This window comes from Homarus americanus, unplaced genomic scaffold (genome assembly GCF_018991925.1).
Source record: "Homarus americanus isolate GMGI-L3 unplaced genomic scaffold, GMGI_Hamer_2.0 scaffold14730, whole genome shotgun sequence".
Classification (NCBI taxonomy): Eukaryota; Metazoa; Arthropoda; class Malacostraca; order Decapoda; family Nephropidae; genus Homarus; species Homarus americanus.
The window spans coordinates 334334-349339 of NW_024741462.1; the positions used below are offsets into that span (position 1 = coordinate 334334).

The 15006-nt window shown below is 41.0% G+C and overlaps 1 protein-coding gene across 5 annotated transcripts in view; it reads left to right on the forward strand.

Moving 5' to 3' along the window:
- Window positions 1-6189: 6189 nt before the first annotated feature.
- LOC121875900 (feline leukemia virus subgroup C receptor-related protein 2-like) overlaps window positions 6190-15006 on the forward strand; it is a 29711-nt gene continuing 20894 nt past the window's right edge. Inside the window, exons 1-2 of one of the 5 annotated variants that reach the window (XM_042380630.1) lie at window positions 6190-6572; window positions 6793-7044. In XM_042380630.1, coding sequence (XP_042236564.1) covers window positions 6888-7044 — 157 coding nt within the window. In that variant the 5' untranslated portion in view covers window positions 6190-6572; window positions 6793-6887. Of the gene's footprint in view, window positions 6573-6792; window positions 7045-15006 lie in introns of those variants that run through there. The other 4 variants (XM_042380631.1, XM_042380629.1, XM_042380633.1 and 1 more) reach the window with 4 other exon arrangements.

The window sequence follows — 15006 nt, forward strand, 5'->3', positions numbered from 1 at the left end:
CTCTACTCCTTTCATTATTATGAACACTGCTTGTGATGTATGATCAACTAGTGTTTTGTGCTTTAGTTTCAGTACATCGTATAAAAAATTGAGGAAATTTAGGTCGATATTCACTGCCAGATGCTTTACTGTCTTTCCCTTGTCTGTGTGGTACAAACCATTAAGGTAAGAGGGGTACAATAGGCGAGAGATTAACTGGGTGTTTTTTATTAAGTATTTCACATATTGTAGTTATTTTGCCATGAGCTTTTACTGGTGTACTTTTGAGTTCTTCTACAATAAGTGCCGCTTTTTTCATATTTCTTCATGTACTATATCTCTTCCACCTTCCTCCATCTCGTCTCTCACCTCCCTGTGTAAGAATTATTAACTATATAACTTCTTTAATTGTGAATGATGTACTGGGTATCATGAGCTGCATCTAGTGATTCATACCTCCTGTAAAGGACTTCAGCTGGAAGGAATGGTGTTTCAAGAACTCTCTTAATTGGGAATGTCAGATTGATATATTAATTTGGTGTCCAGTACAGTTAATGTTTTGAATGTTCCTTTTCTGCTAATATTTAGACAACTAGTTTCCCTCTGTTATGTGCTTCTGAGTATTTTGTGGGTTTAAAACAAGTGTGCTGGAAAGAAAAAAATTGATATCTTGCTAGAAGACTCTTCTTGATGCTGTACCTGATTTCCCAAGGAAGGCGTATAAAGGTTTATTTTAGTATAAGAATTTCCCATCAGTATGTGAGGCATGTGTTGTACGGTCACATTTGTGTTTTAAAGGATTATTTGGTGGCTACTTTTGTTTTTTTATATAATTTTTTCTGTACAAGGGCTGGTCAGTTGTGGTCGTGAATGCTATGTAGTAAATCATGATTGACAATTATCTTTTAAAAAAATTTTATAAGGAAAATGGTAGCAAGTTCTAGTTTTTTTGTAAGGGAGACGTATTGGTAGCTTTTGTATTGGGCCGAGACTAATGATTACAGGTGAAATAAATTACAAGCAAGCACTAGCGTGGTATCAAACCTTACATCTTTTTCATTATATATTTTTTTCTTAATTTTTTGTAACATTAATCAGTGCATATATCCAAAAGCCTTTTTAATGAACTAAAATGCTATACAGTATATATATATATATAAAAATGTATATGATGTATATGTATATAATGTGTATATGACATGTATATGTAAGTATATGTTATATATTTATATATATATATATATGTGTATGTATATATTTATATTCATTTCTTAGGGGCACAATTCCTCTAGATTGCTAGCACTATTGTAGTGATCTGAGAATTTTATTAGAGCTCTAAATAAACAACAGAGGTGGTAAAGTGAAGTCTGCATTCCCTTGGATGAAAGAAACTCTCAAAAGACAACATTCTGGTACTTTGATGTGGTCATTTTGTGTTGTAGGATTTTAACCTGTATAAGATTGTGCCTGCCTGCATTCCCCCAAATTTAATCGCATCTGTTTATAGAGCACTTGTGTACAACTGAAGTTAAGTTGCACTAGACAGTATTCAAAGTATATTAAAGGTTAAGAGCTTAAGGAAAACAACCTAATATCAGGGTGTTTATAAATGAAAAACATTGCTATTAGTAAAATTGGTTTTTGGACATAAGTGTTTGATTTACTCAAGAAAAACAAGTGTCATTTATTCTTGAGCACAAGTTAATGGCATATTTTTGTGTATTTTATCAATGGATGTCTTCAAGAACATTCAATGTATAGGTAAGGAACCTTTTCTCATCCACTTAAGCATGGTCAGTTTCACACCTGGGACACATACAGTAGTATGGTTCTACTAGTTTGTAACAGCTTAAGGTTTCCTCAAGCCAGATTTGTGAATTTTGACAGGTTATCTTCACTTCTCTCAGAGTGGAGGTCGACATTCTTTTATTTTTGCTTCACTTCATAATAAATAAATTCAGTGCCATAATGCATATTTAGATTTTGCTATAGGGTTTCCATTTAAGCAAAAAAAAATTTTCCCATATCAGAAAGAGGTGATTTTGCAGCATATATTAACTAGTTTCATCAAATTCTCAAGACTTTACACTGGGTCATAATGCAACTGACCCAATTATAACATGTGCATCATTCAGTGAATATTGATTATTGTACATCCCTTAACTGGCAACTAAGGATCCCCATACTACCCTCATGTGCACCAAAAACTTCTACAGGTGATGGCAGCCATCCATACAACTAGCTAACAGTGATGATGGCTGCCAATTAAGGATTAATCCTTCTCCTAGGAGTCTTCCACTGACCATACCATCCACCTCTTTACAAGTACAGTTATTAATCTCCCCCGAGTCTTGGGGCAATGTTGCTTTAGTTGCCGAGGCCTCATCCAAAATTCAATTAACCCTCCATATGACACTTCTTGACTCGTCAAATTTCTTATTCTATCTTGTATACCCCATAGTGCCCTCAGGTATGTAAGTTGTTGCTTCTGATTTATTCCTTTCTCTTCCATGCTTCACACTCAATGGTAAATGCCTGTTCCACTATTATTTTGTGACATCCGGAGTGGAAGGTGTTATTTCATTAAATGTTGTAGAACCTGAAACATTAGCCTTGATGCTTTGTGTGTGATTTCAGTTTACCTAAAATGGTTATATAAATTAAATTATAAGAAACATGGAATATATAATTTAGAGGAGCATGTTAACACTTAAGTTACACGAGGTAAAAAAAAAGACTGCATATGTACTACATAAAATATATTTGTTGTAATTATAATTGGAGGACAAGTCAATATCTAGATTGAGAACAGTACAGTACTTAGGTTCTCTGTACTAACAATACTGGAGGAATGGATATCAAATGTGTGCCATTCATACTACAGCCAGTGATCAAATTTTTTTTTTAAGTAATGGTCGTGTGATCGTGTCTTCAGAATTGGTGGATGTGTGCTGGACTTGTGTTGATATTAGTAGGGCTTCCAGCCATCAAACTTCAGCATGCCTGATGGCAACTGGCTCATCAGAGTTGTGCCCATCCTATTGTTTCTGTTGCTCGAGGTTTGGGGGAGGGAATCCTCCTTATGGTTTTACATAACTGCTACCATCAAGTAATTGCAGCTAACCCACAAACGATGAAATAAGTCGATGTTCACTTGGCAGCAAGTTTAAACAAAAACCTATCTTAAATATAGTCGAGTGTTGGCAGAGTATGACTGGTTGATAGAAATTACACAGGTGACCATGAGGCTTTTGCTTTGAAACAGCCTCCAGGATATAAGACCAGTTTGTGATAATGGTTGAAACCCTAACCCTTCACCATAGACCTATGCATACAGTATAGCACACCCAACCACCTGTGATGAAAACCAGACAGCAGTTTGACTTAGAGGAATGAATGGTCAATGCTGCTTTTGTACAGTCCATTAAAAAGAAAAATTCGACCACAATGCTGTGCGTAATATGAAATGGACACTAAATTTGTACTTGTGGGGGTTCCAACGTCCATTGGTTGTCGCTCATTTTCAATTTCACAAACCATGAAGTGGTTGGCTTATTTCACTAACTACAGTACAGATACCAGCTTCTGCAGTCATACGGTTTTGGAAAAATTTGTAAGCCCATGTTCAACTGGATCAAACCTTTAAATTTTAAGGCATCATTAGTTACCTCTACCCAGCTTTCATGCAACTGAAACAAAATACACGCGTTTGGTTTGTGTGAGGGAAGATAAGCAATCGTCTTGAGAACGAGTAAGACTTCATCGTTAATACAGTAAAAAATAAGAAATGATACATGACGTATATCGGCTAAACGTACAGTACAATTACCATTAAGATGTGTGACAAACATCTTTTCCACTATCCACATTCATCACATCCATTTTATCTGTAATTCATGTAGACATGCAAGCATCGTCTGAACATGAGCGAATCATTATCTTGAATTATCAACTATGGCACATTACCTCCAACAGGAGTATAATCACTACTGGGTCAAATTGTACTGGTGAAAAAGTGAAGTGGGTTCAAGTTTCAGTATCTTCAGTCTTATCTCTGAAAAGACGCCTCGCACTACTGGCGCCACTCCCTTGGGCTACTGGGGACGAAACTGACCCAGGACTAAAAAAATAGATTTTCACTCCCATCTTGGTAATGTCACAAACTGGTCATGATGAAAAATGAAAGTGGGTACCACAGGCATGACTCCGTTAGGGACATTGTGGCCCAAGAAATATATTCCCATGGTGTGGATACAGATACCGATCACTACTCTACTTAACCTCTACACAAGGAGGCAGCATGGCCGGTACTGCACTCGATCGTATTCACTTCCTCAAGAGGTAAATTTAGATACAGTACCCATTTACAGCCGAGTGCATTGGGAGTGTCCCATCTTCTTACTGCAAATGTCGGTATGGAAAACAAATTCAGTTACACAACAGTAAGATGGTGTCGCACATGGTACATATGATCTGTAATCTAACTTATGAACTTCTATTGACATGCTGTTAAATATGTTTTGTTAAATTGCTATAATGTAACCGTACAATAACTTACATCGCTTGTCATAATATAAATTTCATCGTACCGTACTAAAGAAAATGTCGTGTTTGTTTATTCTATAGGCAAGCCGTATCTATTCACGAATTTGTACTTTATGGTCTGTACTGCATAAAGAATGAATCTACGCAACATCATCGCCATGTTTTACCAGTGCCGCCGTTCCTGGCGCCAAGCCGGGGCCGAGCAACGCTCAACTTATGCCTGCCACCCGTACGATACTTGCCTCACGCAAAACCTGTACAAGCATAAAAATTACTATGTTTTGCTCACACTGCTTGAGAAAAACCTTTTTAGGCGTAAACTTGTCTATAAATGAAGTTGTCTGAACGTGATATAAAGCACAAACTCTTAGTTTTTGCAGTCGTGTTGTGTCCTGCCATGACGGTCAATATGAAGTTAACCTATAAATACAACGTCATGTGTTTGGTGACTGGTGTTAAGGCTGTGTCGCTGAGAGTGTAGTCCTGTAGTACCTGCCTCCAGCTTTTGTCTGCGACTTGCCGACGAAGTCTCTGTTGTGCAAAGAAAGTGACAACCATTGCTTTGTGTAGCGCCACTACCTTTCTAAGAGGCCCCTTGTGGCTCTTACCCATAGGGTTCAGTTTACGCTAGCTTATACATCTAGGTTCTAGATGGGAAGATCACAGTTTGATGTTGCCGTCGCTAGTCCTAGGCATCGTCTGCGAACATTTGTATAGAGGAGTATGTATACAGTAGCTTCTAGCATGTCATTTATGAAACAGACAACAACGGGCCCGGTTTTATATACAGTATATATAGTAAATTAATTGGCTCTAGCTATGCCAAAAATAGTTATAGTATTATTAAATATGAAAAATTTGTGACAAGAGGTAACGGTATGGCCAGCACAGGGAGATCCAGATTATGTGATGTAGTCGTAGCCAGGATTAAGTTAGGATACAGACATCTGGTAAGTTAGTGGCGCTGTACCCCCACACCGGAACACTCAGCATGTAAACTTTGGGATAAACCTTTAAAGCATACACTTGAACACTATATAATTGAATGTGACACTGCCAAGGACTTCAGGCCACCTGGCTTAATGTATCATGAACTATGTAATTACTACCATGAGTGCTTGAGGACATTCTTGTAGTGCAGTCTATCTTAAATTTGATAATCCACACTGATTAGTTCTGAATAACACAAATGAATATGACACTAATGAGCCACTGTCCTGCGTGTCAATGATAGCTTTCTAACATGTCGCCCCACAGTGATTCAGCCGACAACCTTATTTTAACATCGTTGTGTCTTAATAACTGATAGTATCTTTTTGATATATTTTATGCGTGTGTTTTTCTCCCTCATTCGTATATCTTTTCCTTCATTTCTCATCTCCTTTTTAAGCTCCCTTTCCTTCCACAAATTCTTCAACTCGCCATTTTCATTAGTTTTAATCTACATGTTGACGGGAACTTACAAATATCTGCTAAAGATATATGTGTGGAGCATTTACTGTGTATTCGAGGAGATTTAATAAGTTAGATAGAAATCTTATCTTGAAATTAACGTGTTGTACTTGTACTTCTTTTGGGGATTACTGGCCACTTCGCCTTAAGGCTATTTCGGTCGTACAATAACGTGTTAATAAGATAGAGCTTAACTATATTTTCATTACCGCCATATAATTATCCATCTGCGGTACGATAAAATGGTCGTGACTTGTGTACCATCTGCAACGCTCATGTGCCTGAGTCGCCAGACAGTCACGCCAACACCGACCGCAGTTGCTTAGCGATTGGTTCGAAGAGTGGTGGCGCGAACTGCAATTGTGCTTCGTACACTGTGAGGACCATGACCTCCAGCATTTATAATTTATTTGAGTAGATTTCCAAATTATATCAGATATGACAATTGCAGTGAGACAGTCAGCAGTTAATTTTATGATACTGAGCTATCAAAAGCAGTTGTACTAAAGGTGCTGAAACACTAAAGGGATATTTCCCCCCTTCGCTTATTACCATTACTGGCTGTGTGGTGAGCCCTAATCGGTTAGTGATATGAGGTAATTTTATGCTCTATGATGTGTCAGCACGAGTACATAGTATATTAAAGATTATTACAGTGCACTGTCCAGCTGTTAACTGACAACATCTAGTTCACCATAAGTCTCTTATTAACACACGGAAGTTGCTAAAATCTGTTATGAAAATGTTAGACTTTCTATAATACTATATCCAATATTATCCAGTACACGTATTCTTTAACAAAACTTGTGCAACCAGATGGTGGATTTAACCTGAACCCGCCTAAGAGATACGTCTAAACGTTTGGATTAGGAACCTTAACGTACACACGTCGTAACGAGCCAACGCTGAAGATGTCGGAGAGTGTGGTGAACGGTGGTGGCGGGGCAGAGATGAAACTAAAGCTGACGAGTTCGGATACCACCTCCACCCTGGTGTCCCCGACCACGCCGCCCTCAGAGCCTCACTACCCTCTTATGGAGGCCACGGGCTCTGTCTCCTACACCACAGGTAAGTCACAAGTGGTTCACTCAGAGTGCATGACAGCAATGACAGCTGCATGAGCAGTGTGGAAATTAACAAGGATTCCGTACGTGAATTTTCTCCTTTTACATTATATTGTGCTTTAAGTTGGCTAGTTAGATGCTTTCTTATATGTAGTTAAGAAGAACGCAGAACGTACGAGCCTTTTAACCCCTTGTGTACAGGGTCCTCACTCTACTGAATAAAATCATCCAGTGAATGCCCAATCAAATATCGAAGTGGCGTCCTCGTAGTGAAGAGGCCAAGACTCTGTAACTAGTACAGTGCTATACAGGAAATCCGAAAGTCGACCTCAAGTGACATACGACTTCCCCTAAGACTCAAAAGGATTGTGTGGGTCAGGTTGTGTTAGGTGACTTTAGTGTCATCTGAAAATTTGTGTATAGTGACTGTGGTTGTGATGGTATTGTAACTGTGACCATTTTGTGTAGTGATATCATATAAGATTCTATAAAGTAAAAGATAAATGCATTAAAACAAGGGAAGTGGAAGAGAATATATGGAAAACACATATGTGAGAACAATATAGGAAGCATGGCTGGTATAATCAAAGACCTCACTCAGGGCGTTTCTCATTCTTTTCTAACTTTAGATAAGTTAGGAGAAAGCATACAGTGCTGAAAATTGGATGAACTGCTATATTCTAGTGGGAAGAATGTCCTTTGCATTGATGGAGAGGAAATTACGATATCAGTTGTCATTTCTCAAATTTTCTGCGCTTATTTATTATATAAGCAAATTTTCTAGTAATTATTCTGTATATCTTATAATGTTATTGCCACTTCATATTTGTAATTAAAACAGATATGAAAGTAAAACTGACGGTGAAATATCTGAACTGTAAGCGGTCAGTGACTCAGTGATGAATACTGTACTCTCGTGGAAGACGTCAGGGTCATCGGCCTGTGATGTTTATTTAGTTTCTCGACCAGTCTTATCTCGGCTGGTTGCTAAAGGAACCCGGTAGCTATTTAGTGATCGCTAGCATACGAATGGTTCACTCCTCACCGGAGTGGAGGATTATGGATCATTCCTTTGTACACTAGCCCCTGTGCACTCAGCAATAAATGAGTACACTGTTAGGGTCGCTTGCCTTTCGGTGAATTACTATAGCATCCTGACACGTGGGATGGGGAACCTCCCAGCTGGTGAATTCCCTGGACACCTGGGAGATAACCCTCCATGCAATATTGGTGTTATCCAGTGTGACCCTACCAAACACCACAGGTTTCCTCCTGTACTAACACTGGATAGACCGCCCAAACGGCTAGTAGCTGATAAGTAGCGAATATGCTGAAAAAAATAATAAATATTGATCGTCTTCTGGACGACTAGATAACGGGGTTTCCCAGTGAAGTACAGTCCCAGTCAAGGGTCCTGTCGCCTCTCCTGGAGGGGGGGGATTGTTGCTTTAAAACAGAGAAATGAACATCTGCCTTTTCTCTCTCACTTGTGGTGGAGGTGATGTGGGCTGGAGAGAGGAAGGCAAGGGGGAGGGAGGCAGGGATAAAGAGGAGGGATACAGGAAAAGGGAAAGATGGAGGGGAAGGTCAAGGTTGTGTCTGGGTAAACAAGCAATCTTCTTGGTGGTGTCTATATTCTGTACCAGTGGCGGGGGTATAGGTCAATGTATTATGCAGGCGGTGAAAATGTAGCACAGGAAGAGGAGGTGGGAGGTGTAGCACAGGAAGAGGAGGTGGGAGGTGTAGCACAGGAAGAGGAGGTGGAAGGTGTAGCACAGGAAGAGGAGGTGGAAGGTGTAGCACAGGAGGAGGGGAGGTGGGAAGGTGTAGCACAGGGAAGAGGAGGTGGAAGGTGTAGCACAGGAAGAGGGAGGGTGTAGTGGTAGCACAGGAAGAGGAGGTGTGAAGGTGTAGTACAGGAAGAGGAGGGGTGGCACAGAAGAGGTGGAAGGTGTGGCACAGGAAGAGGGAGGTGTGGAAGGTGTAGCACAGGAAGAGGAGGTGGAAGGTGTAGCACAGGAAGAGGAGGTGTGGGAGGTGTAGCACAGGAAGAGGAGGGAGGTGAAGAGGAGGTGGGAGGTGTAGCACAGGAAGAGGAGGAGGTGTAGCACAGGGAGGGGAGGTGGAAGGTGTAGCACACAGGTGTAGCACAGGAAGGAGGAGGTGGGAGGGACAGGAAGAGGGAGGAGGTGTAGCACAGGGAAGAGGTGAGGTGGGAGGTGTAGCACAGGAAGAGGAGGGGGGAGGTGTAGCACAGGTGGGAGGTAGCACAGGAAGAGGAGGGGAGGTGTAGCACAGGAAGAGGAGGGAGGTGTAAGGGAGGAGGTAGCACAGAAGAGAGGAGGGAGGGGTGTAGCACAGGGAAGAGGGAGGTGGGAGGTGTAGCACAGAGAGTGGGAGGTGTAGCACAGAAGAGGAGGTGGGAGGTGTAGCACAGGAGAGGTGGAGGTGGGGGAAGGTGTAGCACAGGAAGAGGAGGTGGGAGGTGTAGCACAGGGAGGAGGAGGGGGAAGGTGTAGCACAGGAGGGAGGTGGGAGGTGTAGCAGGAAGAGGAGGTGGGAGGTAGCACAGGAGGTGGAAGGTGTAGGAGGTGTGGGAGGTGTAGCACAGGAGAGAGGTGGGAGGTGGGAGGTGTAGCACAGGAAGAGGAGGTGGGAGGTGTGCACAGGAAGAGGAGGTGGGAGGTGTAGCACAGGAAGAGGAGGAGGGGGAGGTGTAGCACAGGAGAGGAGGAGGTGAAGAGGAGGTGGGAGGTGTACAGGAAGAGGAGGTGGAGGTGTAGCACAGGAAGAGAGGTGGGAGGTGTAGCACAGGAAGAGGGTGGGAGGTGTAGCAGGGAGAGGAGGAGGGGGAGGTGTAGCACAGGAAGAGGAGGTGGGAGGTGTAGCACAGGGAAGAGGAGGTAGCACAGGAAGAGGGAGGTGGGAGGTGTAGGAAGAGGAGGTGGGAGGTGTAGCAGAAAGGAGGAGGTGTGGGAGGTGGGAGGTGTAGCAGGTGAGGTGTAGCACAGGGTGGGGAGGTTGTAGGAGAGGTGTAGCAGGAGGGGAGTGTGGAGGTGAGGCACAGGCACAGGAGGAGGAGGTGAGGTTGTAGCACAGGAGGAGGAGGGAGGGTAGCACAGGAGGAGGAGGTGAGGTTGTAGCACAGGAGGAGGAGGGAGGTTGTAGCACAGGAGGAGGAGGTGAGGTTGTAGCACAGGAGGAGGAGGTGAGGTTGTAGCACGGAGGAGGAGGTGAAGCAGGGGAGGAGGAGGTAGGCACAGGAGGAGGAGGTGAGGTTGTAGCACAGGAGGAGGAGGAGGGAGTTGTAGCACAGGAGAGGAGGTGAGGTTGTAGCACAGGAGGAGGAGGTGAAGCACAGGAGGAGGAGGTGGTTGTAGCACAGGAGGAGGAGGTGAGTGAGGAGGTTGCACTTGAAGGCACAGGAGGAGGAGGTGACCCACCTGACGAAGTATTAACCTGACGCACCACGAAGATTGAGAAATTAAACAACCCATAGTTACAGAAAGACATTACCCACCTGACGAAGTATTACCACCTGACAGTACACCCACCTGACGAAGTATTACCCACCTGACTTACCCACCTGACGAAATATTACCCTACCTGACAAAGTATTACCCACCTGACAAAGTATTACCCACTTGACGAAGTATTACCCACCTCGAAGTATTACCACCTGACAGTACCCATTGACAAAGTACCCACCTGACGAAGCATTACCATCTGACGAAGTATTACCACCTGACGAAATATTACCCACCTGACGAAATATTACCCACCTGACGAAGTATTATCTATCTGACGAAGCATTACCCATCTGACGAAGCATTACCCATTGACGAAGCATTACCCACCTGACGAAGCATTACCCACCTGACGAAGTATTACTCACCTGACGAAGCATTGCCCACTGACGAAGCAGTACCACCTGACAAAGTATTACCCACCTGACGAAGTATTACCCACCTGACGAAGCATTACCCACCTGACGAAGCATTACCCACCTGACGAAGTATTACCCACCTGACGAAGCATTACCCACCTGACGAAGCATTACCCACCTGACGAAGTATTACCCACCTGACGAAGCATTACACACCTGACGAAGTATTACCCACCTGACGAAGTATTACCCACTACATTGAACCCAAGGTACCCCATAGTTTCCATAGTATTTTTTTTGTTACCGATTGCCCCCACTGATTTACACACAATGAAGTTTGATTAGATAGGTGAGCGTCCCGTAATGCATAAGTGACTTAACTATGTAAGAATAATATATGAAGGTAAGTGAGTTAGGTCGATGGGTTTCCTCGGGTTTAGTTAATGGGGAAATGTCCGCCCCTGACTCTTGAGTGGTGGCGGACAACGGAGGAGCGCGGTAAGAAAGTTATTTAAAACCGGTGTATCTGTTTTCCTTTCATCATGGGCGTGCAGACAAAATGCCGTTAGAGTACCCCCATTCCTCACCCAACCCCCATGTCCCGCTCTGGGTACAAATTCGTAATTATTGTAATAAACTAGACAAAATTCTAGCACCATGGAAGTGAAATGGAACCCTCAGGAAAAAATATATCCAACCTTTATGTTATATCACGTTTGTAATATGAGCTTATATCTGATTGGCGTCTTTATGGTGATGTGTTCCTGCTCCATCTATTGACAATTAAATGAATGAAATACCCAGCTATTGAAGGAATAAGACTGAATTTCTACGCCCTCTATTAGCGAAGGAATGAAATTGCCTAGTCGATAAGTTGTAAGTTAATTTCTGTACCACCTATTAGTTATTCAGTTAAATAGCCTAGTTAATGATGAGTTAAAAGTGGATTCCTACGCCATCTATTGAAAACTGATACACCTGTCCTGTCATTTAAAGCAGGAAAATGCCCTTCGGTATATTTTGATAAGTAAATTGTATATCTAGATTTGAACAACAAGGCTAGAGAGAGGAGTCAAGGATCAACCACAAGATAATTATGAAATCATTCGTGGGCTGAGTTTTGAACCAAGGACTATAAACAGTATTTTATCCTTGGGTTATATTAGATTAGTAAAAAGTTGGGTTAAGTTAGCATAGATTAAGTTAGGTTAGGTTAGCATCAGAGTGGTTAATCTCTAGGTGAAATAAGCTGTGGCTAATCTTAAGATGTCCCGAGATTTTTTCTCTATGGTACTGAACGAGTTTAATAAATTAAATAATATACTGAATTACTTGGGAGTGATTAGTTGTATTAGTTCCCACCAGATGGCGTGATAGTGGTAGTACACTTCAGCGTTACATAATTGAGTTAACCGAATACTTTAAGGACAAACTGAACCATTGTGAATCCATACCCAGATCTGGAGATAGCAGGTGTGTGTGTGTGTCCTCTTGAGTTAACAGGACAAAGTACTGCACTGTACAATATATCCAAAGGTCGTTAGGGCGACTAGAGATGATGCGCAGGTAGTGATAAACCTTTGCCTGTTATCACCACACTGACTGGATTACAATTATGTCTTATCTTTGTTACCCTGTAAACTTTTGTAAAGGAAGCCACCACATGGGAAGGAAATGAATTCAGCTCTACTGCTCTGTACTAGTTTATTTTTTCCACAGCTGATGTCACGAACCAACCTTATATAACCCATTGTACTGAAAGTAAACCCAACCTTATTAAACGTAAATAAAACCAAATTAAATGCAACTTAAATCATTTGAACGTCACTAAACCTAGTCAAACGTAACTATAGTTAAACGTAACCAAACTTAATTGAACGTAGTTAGTAAATGGAGCTAAAGCTGATTTAATAAAACCCATAATTATTATTAAGTGATAAGGTTTGTTTGGTTTACGACATCACACTAGGGATAATTTAGTACCATAATCTTCCGTTGTTGGATAATAGGAAGTTTTCATGGGTTCAAATTGTGTACTTGTCAAATTGTGGTTCCATGACAAAACCCCAATGGACAAAACCCCAACGGGGTTGTCATTTGTCAACACTAACCTAACTTAACCTAACCTAAGCTTAAAAGTGTTATATTTTATATTTTATATATGAGACTGGGGTTTTGTCCGTTGGTGTTTTATCCGGTCACCCTTGTCAATAGCCATGCATAAAAACATCCGTGCCTCAGGGTACGCGTGTACTTAATCTGTGTCCCAACAAGCATGTTGTCCCAAGGTGAACTGATTTTAAATCTGCCTCTATAAGATTTTTATTGGTATTTGGTTAGACGGGTGGCATTGAGAAACACCACGGCAGAACAATGTGTCCAGTATCCGGGAAGTTAACGCTGTATTCGACTCACTGATAAAAACGAAACATGCTGAGGAATATCTTAGATTAAGAAGGTATTTTTAATTATTTATATATATATATATATATATATATATATATATATATATATATATATATATATATATATATATATATATATATATATATATATATATAGCCTATATACTATAATTTTATCTTACAAATATTAATAAGTTACTGTTTAAATACATGTGGTTAAAGATCATTTGTGTGTATGAAGATGTACTGTACAACTCCAGCGAAAATTGTATATGAAACGTCTACCAAATTGGCGTCGTCTGCTGCTGGCGTGTCTCGCTGGTGTTCGGACCTTCTTACTGAATCACATTATATTAATTATCATTATAACGAACCCACAACTCACACTGACTACAGGCATCCCTCCCACAAAAAAAGAACCTTGTGTTGCTATTGTTTTTTTTTAATATAGAACAATTGCACATGGAAAACATTTAAAATTTCCCCATAAATTTAATCTTTGTACAGGTATTCGGATAAGAGCGACAGCATCGTTTATAAATACCCCTGTGTTTAAGTGTGTATTTTAGGTTACGTGTTGTAGTGTTCATCTCTGCTCATAGGCTGCACCATCTTAAATAACTTGATCGTTGACTAATACAAGATATTTCGAAATTAATCTTTGACGAGTCTTAAAAAACTATCTCCATTAACTACTGGACGCCACTTATAATATTTATTGGCTAATAAGAGACGATTTAATGCATAAAAACCCTTTGTACCCTAGATGTTAAACAGCATATAAATAACCTGTTTGTGAGCACCTGACCTGTTTTATTGTTTCTCGCAGCCGGGCTCTTACAACACACCTTCCTTCAATGGTTCACGGAAATAACAGCGAGAAGGCAATTTTTTCTCTAATTTTTACTTTATTCACTCAAACGTTTATCACTATAGAACACCAACACTTTCGCATATCTATTTATCTATATATCTATCGACATCCATTAGTCTATCAGTCTCTGTTTATATATCTTTATATTTATGAATTTATCCGTGTATCTATATATCTCTTAGTCATTCTATCTATATGTATCAGTCTATCTGTCTACCTAATTCTCTTTTCTTTAACAGTAGATCTTTTCTGCACTAGCAAAGGTTATCAGGTGGTGTGGTGATAGCGGGAGTGAGGGGAGATGAGGGGAATTAGAGGCGGGGGTGAGGTGAGGGGGAATTAGAGGCGGGGGTGAGGGGATGGGATGTAATGACGAGGTAATGGGAGGAGAGAATCAGTGCTGAGGGGTGATTTGGAGAGGAAGGGAGGGGGGGAGGGTGTAGGGTGCAGTCAATAGGACCATCCTGTGATGTATACACGAGTCATGGTGGGTGGTTGTCTCTCATCCTTACTAATTATCTCTCTTCTTTTCTTTCTCTCGTATGTGCAGGGTGGTTCAAAGCACCGTACGATAAGTTTTCCCGTTAGATGCGTTTTCGTAGCATATCGAAACCTTATCTAACATGACTCCAAATAATTTACATTCATTTATTTACTCCACCCAAACACAACTAGTTTATTTTCTACATTGAAGATAACAAACGTATGGTTCAAACGCTATTACAAAACCCTTAGCTTTGAATATTGTATTGTTTTATAATTTGGTGATAGACGTAGATAAAACTTTGGCCTATTATGTAA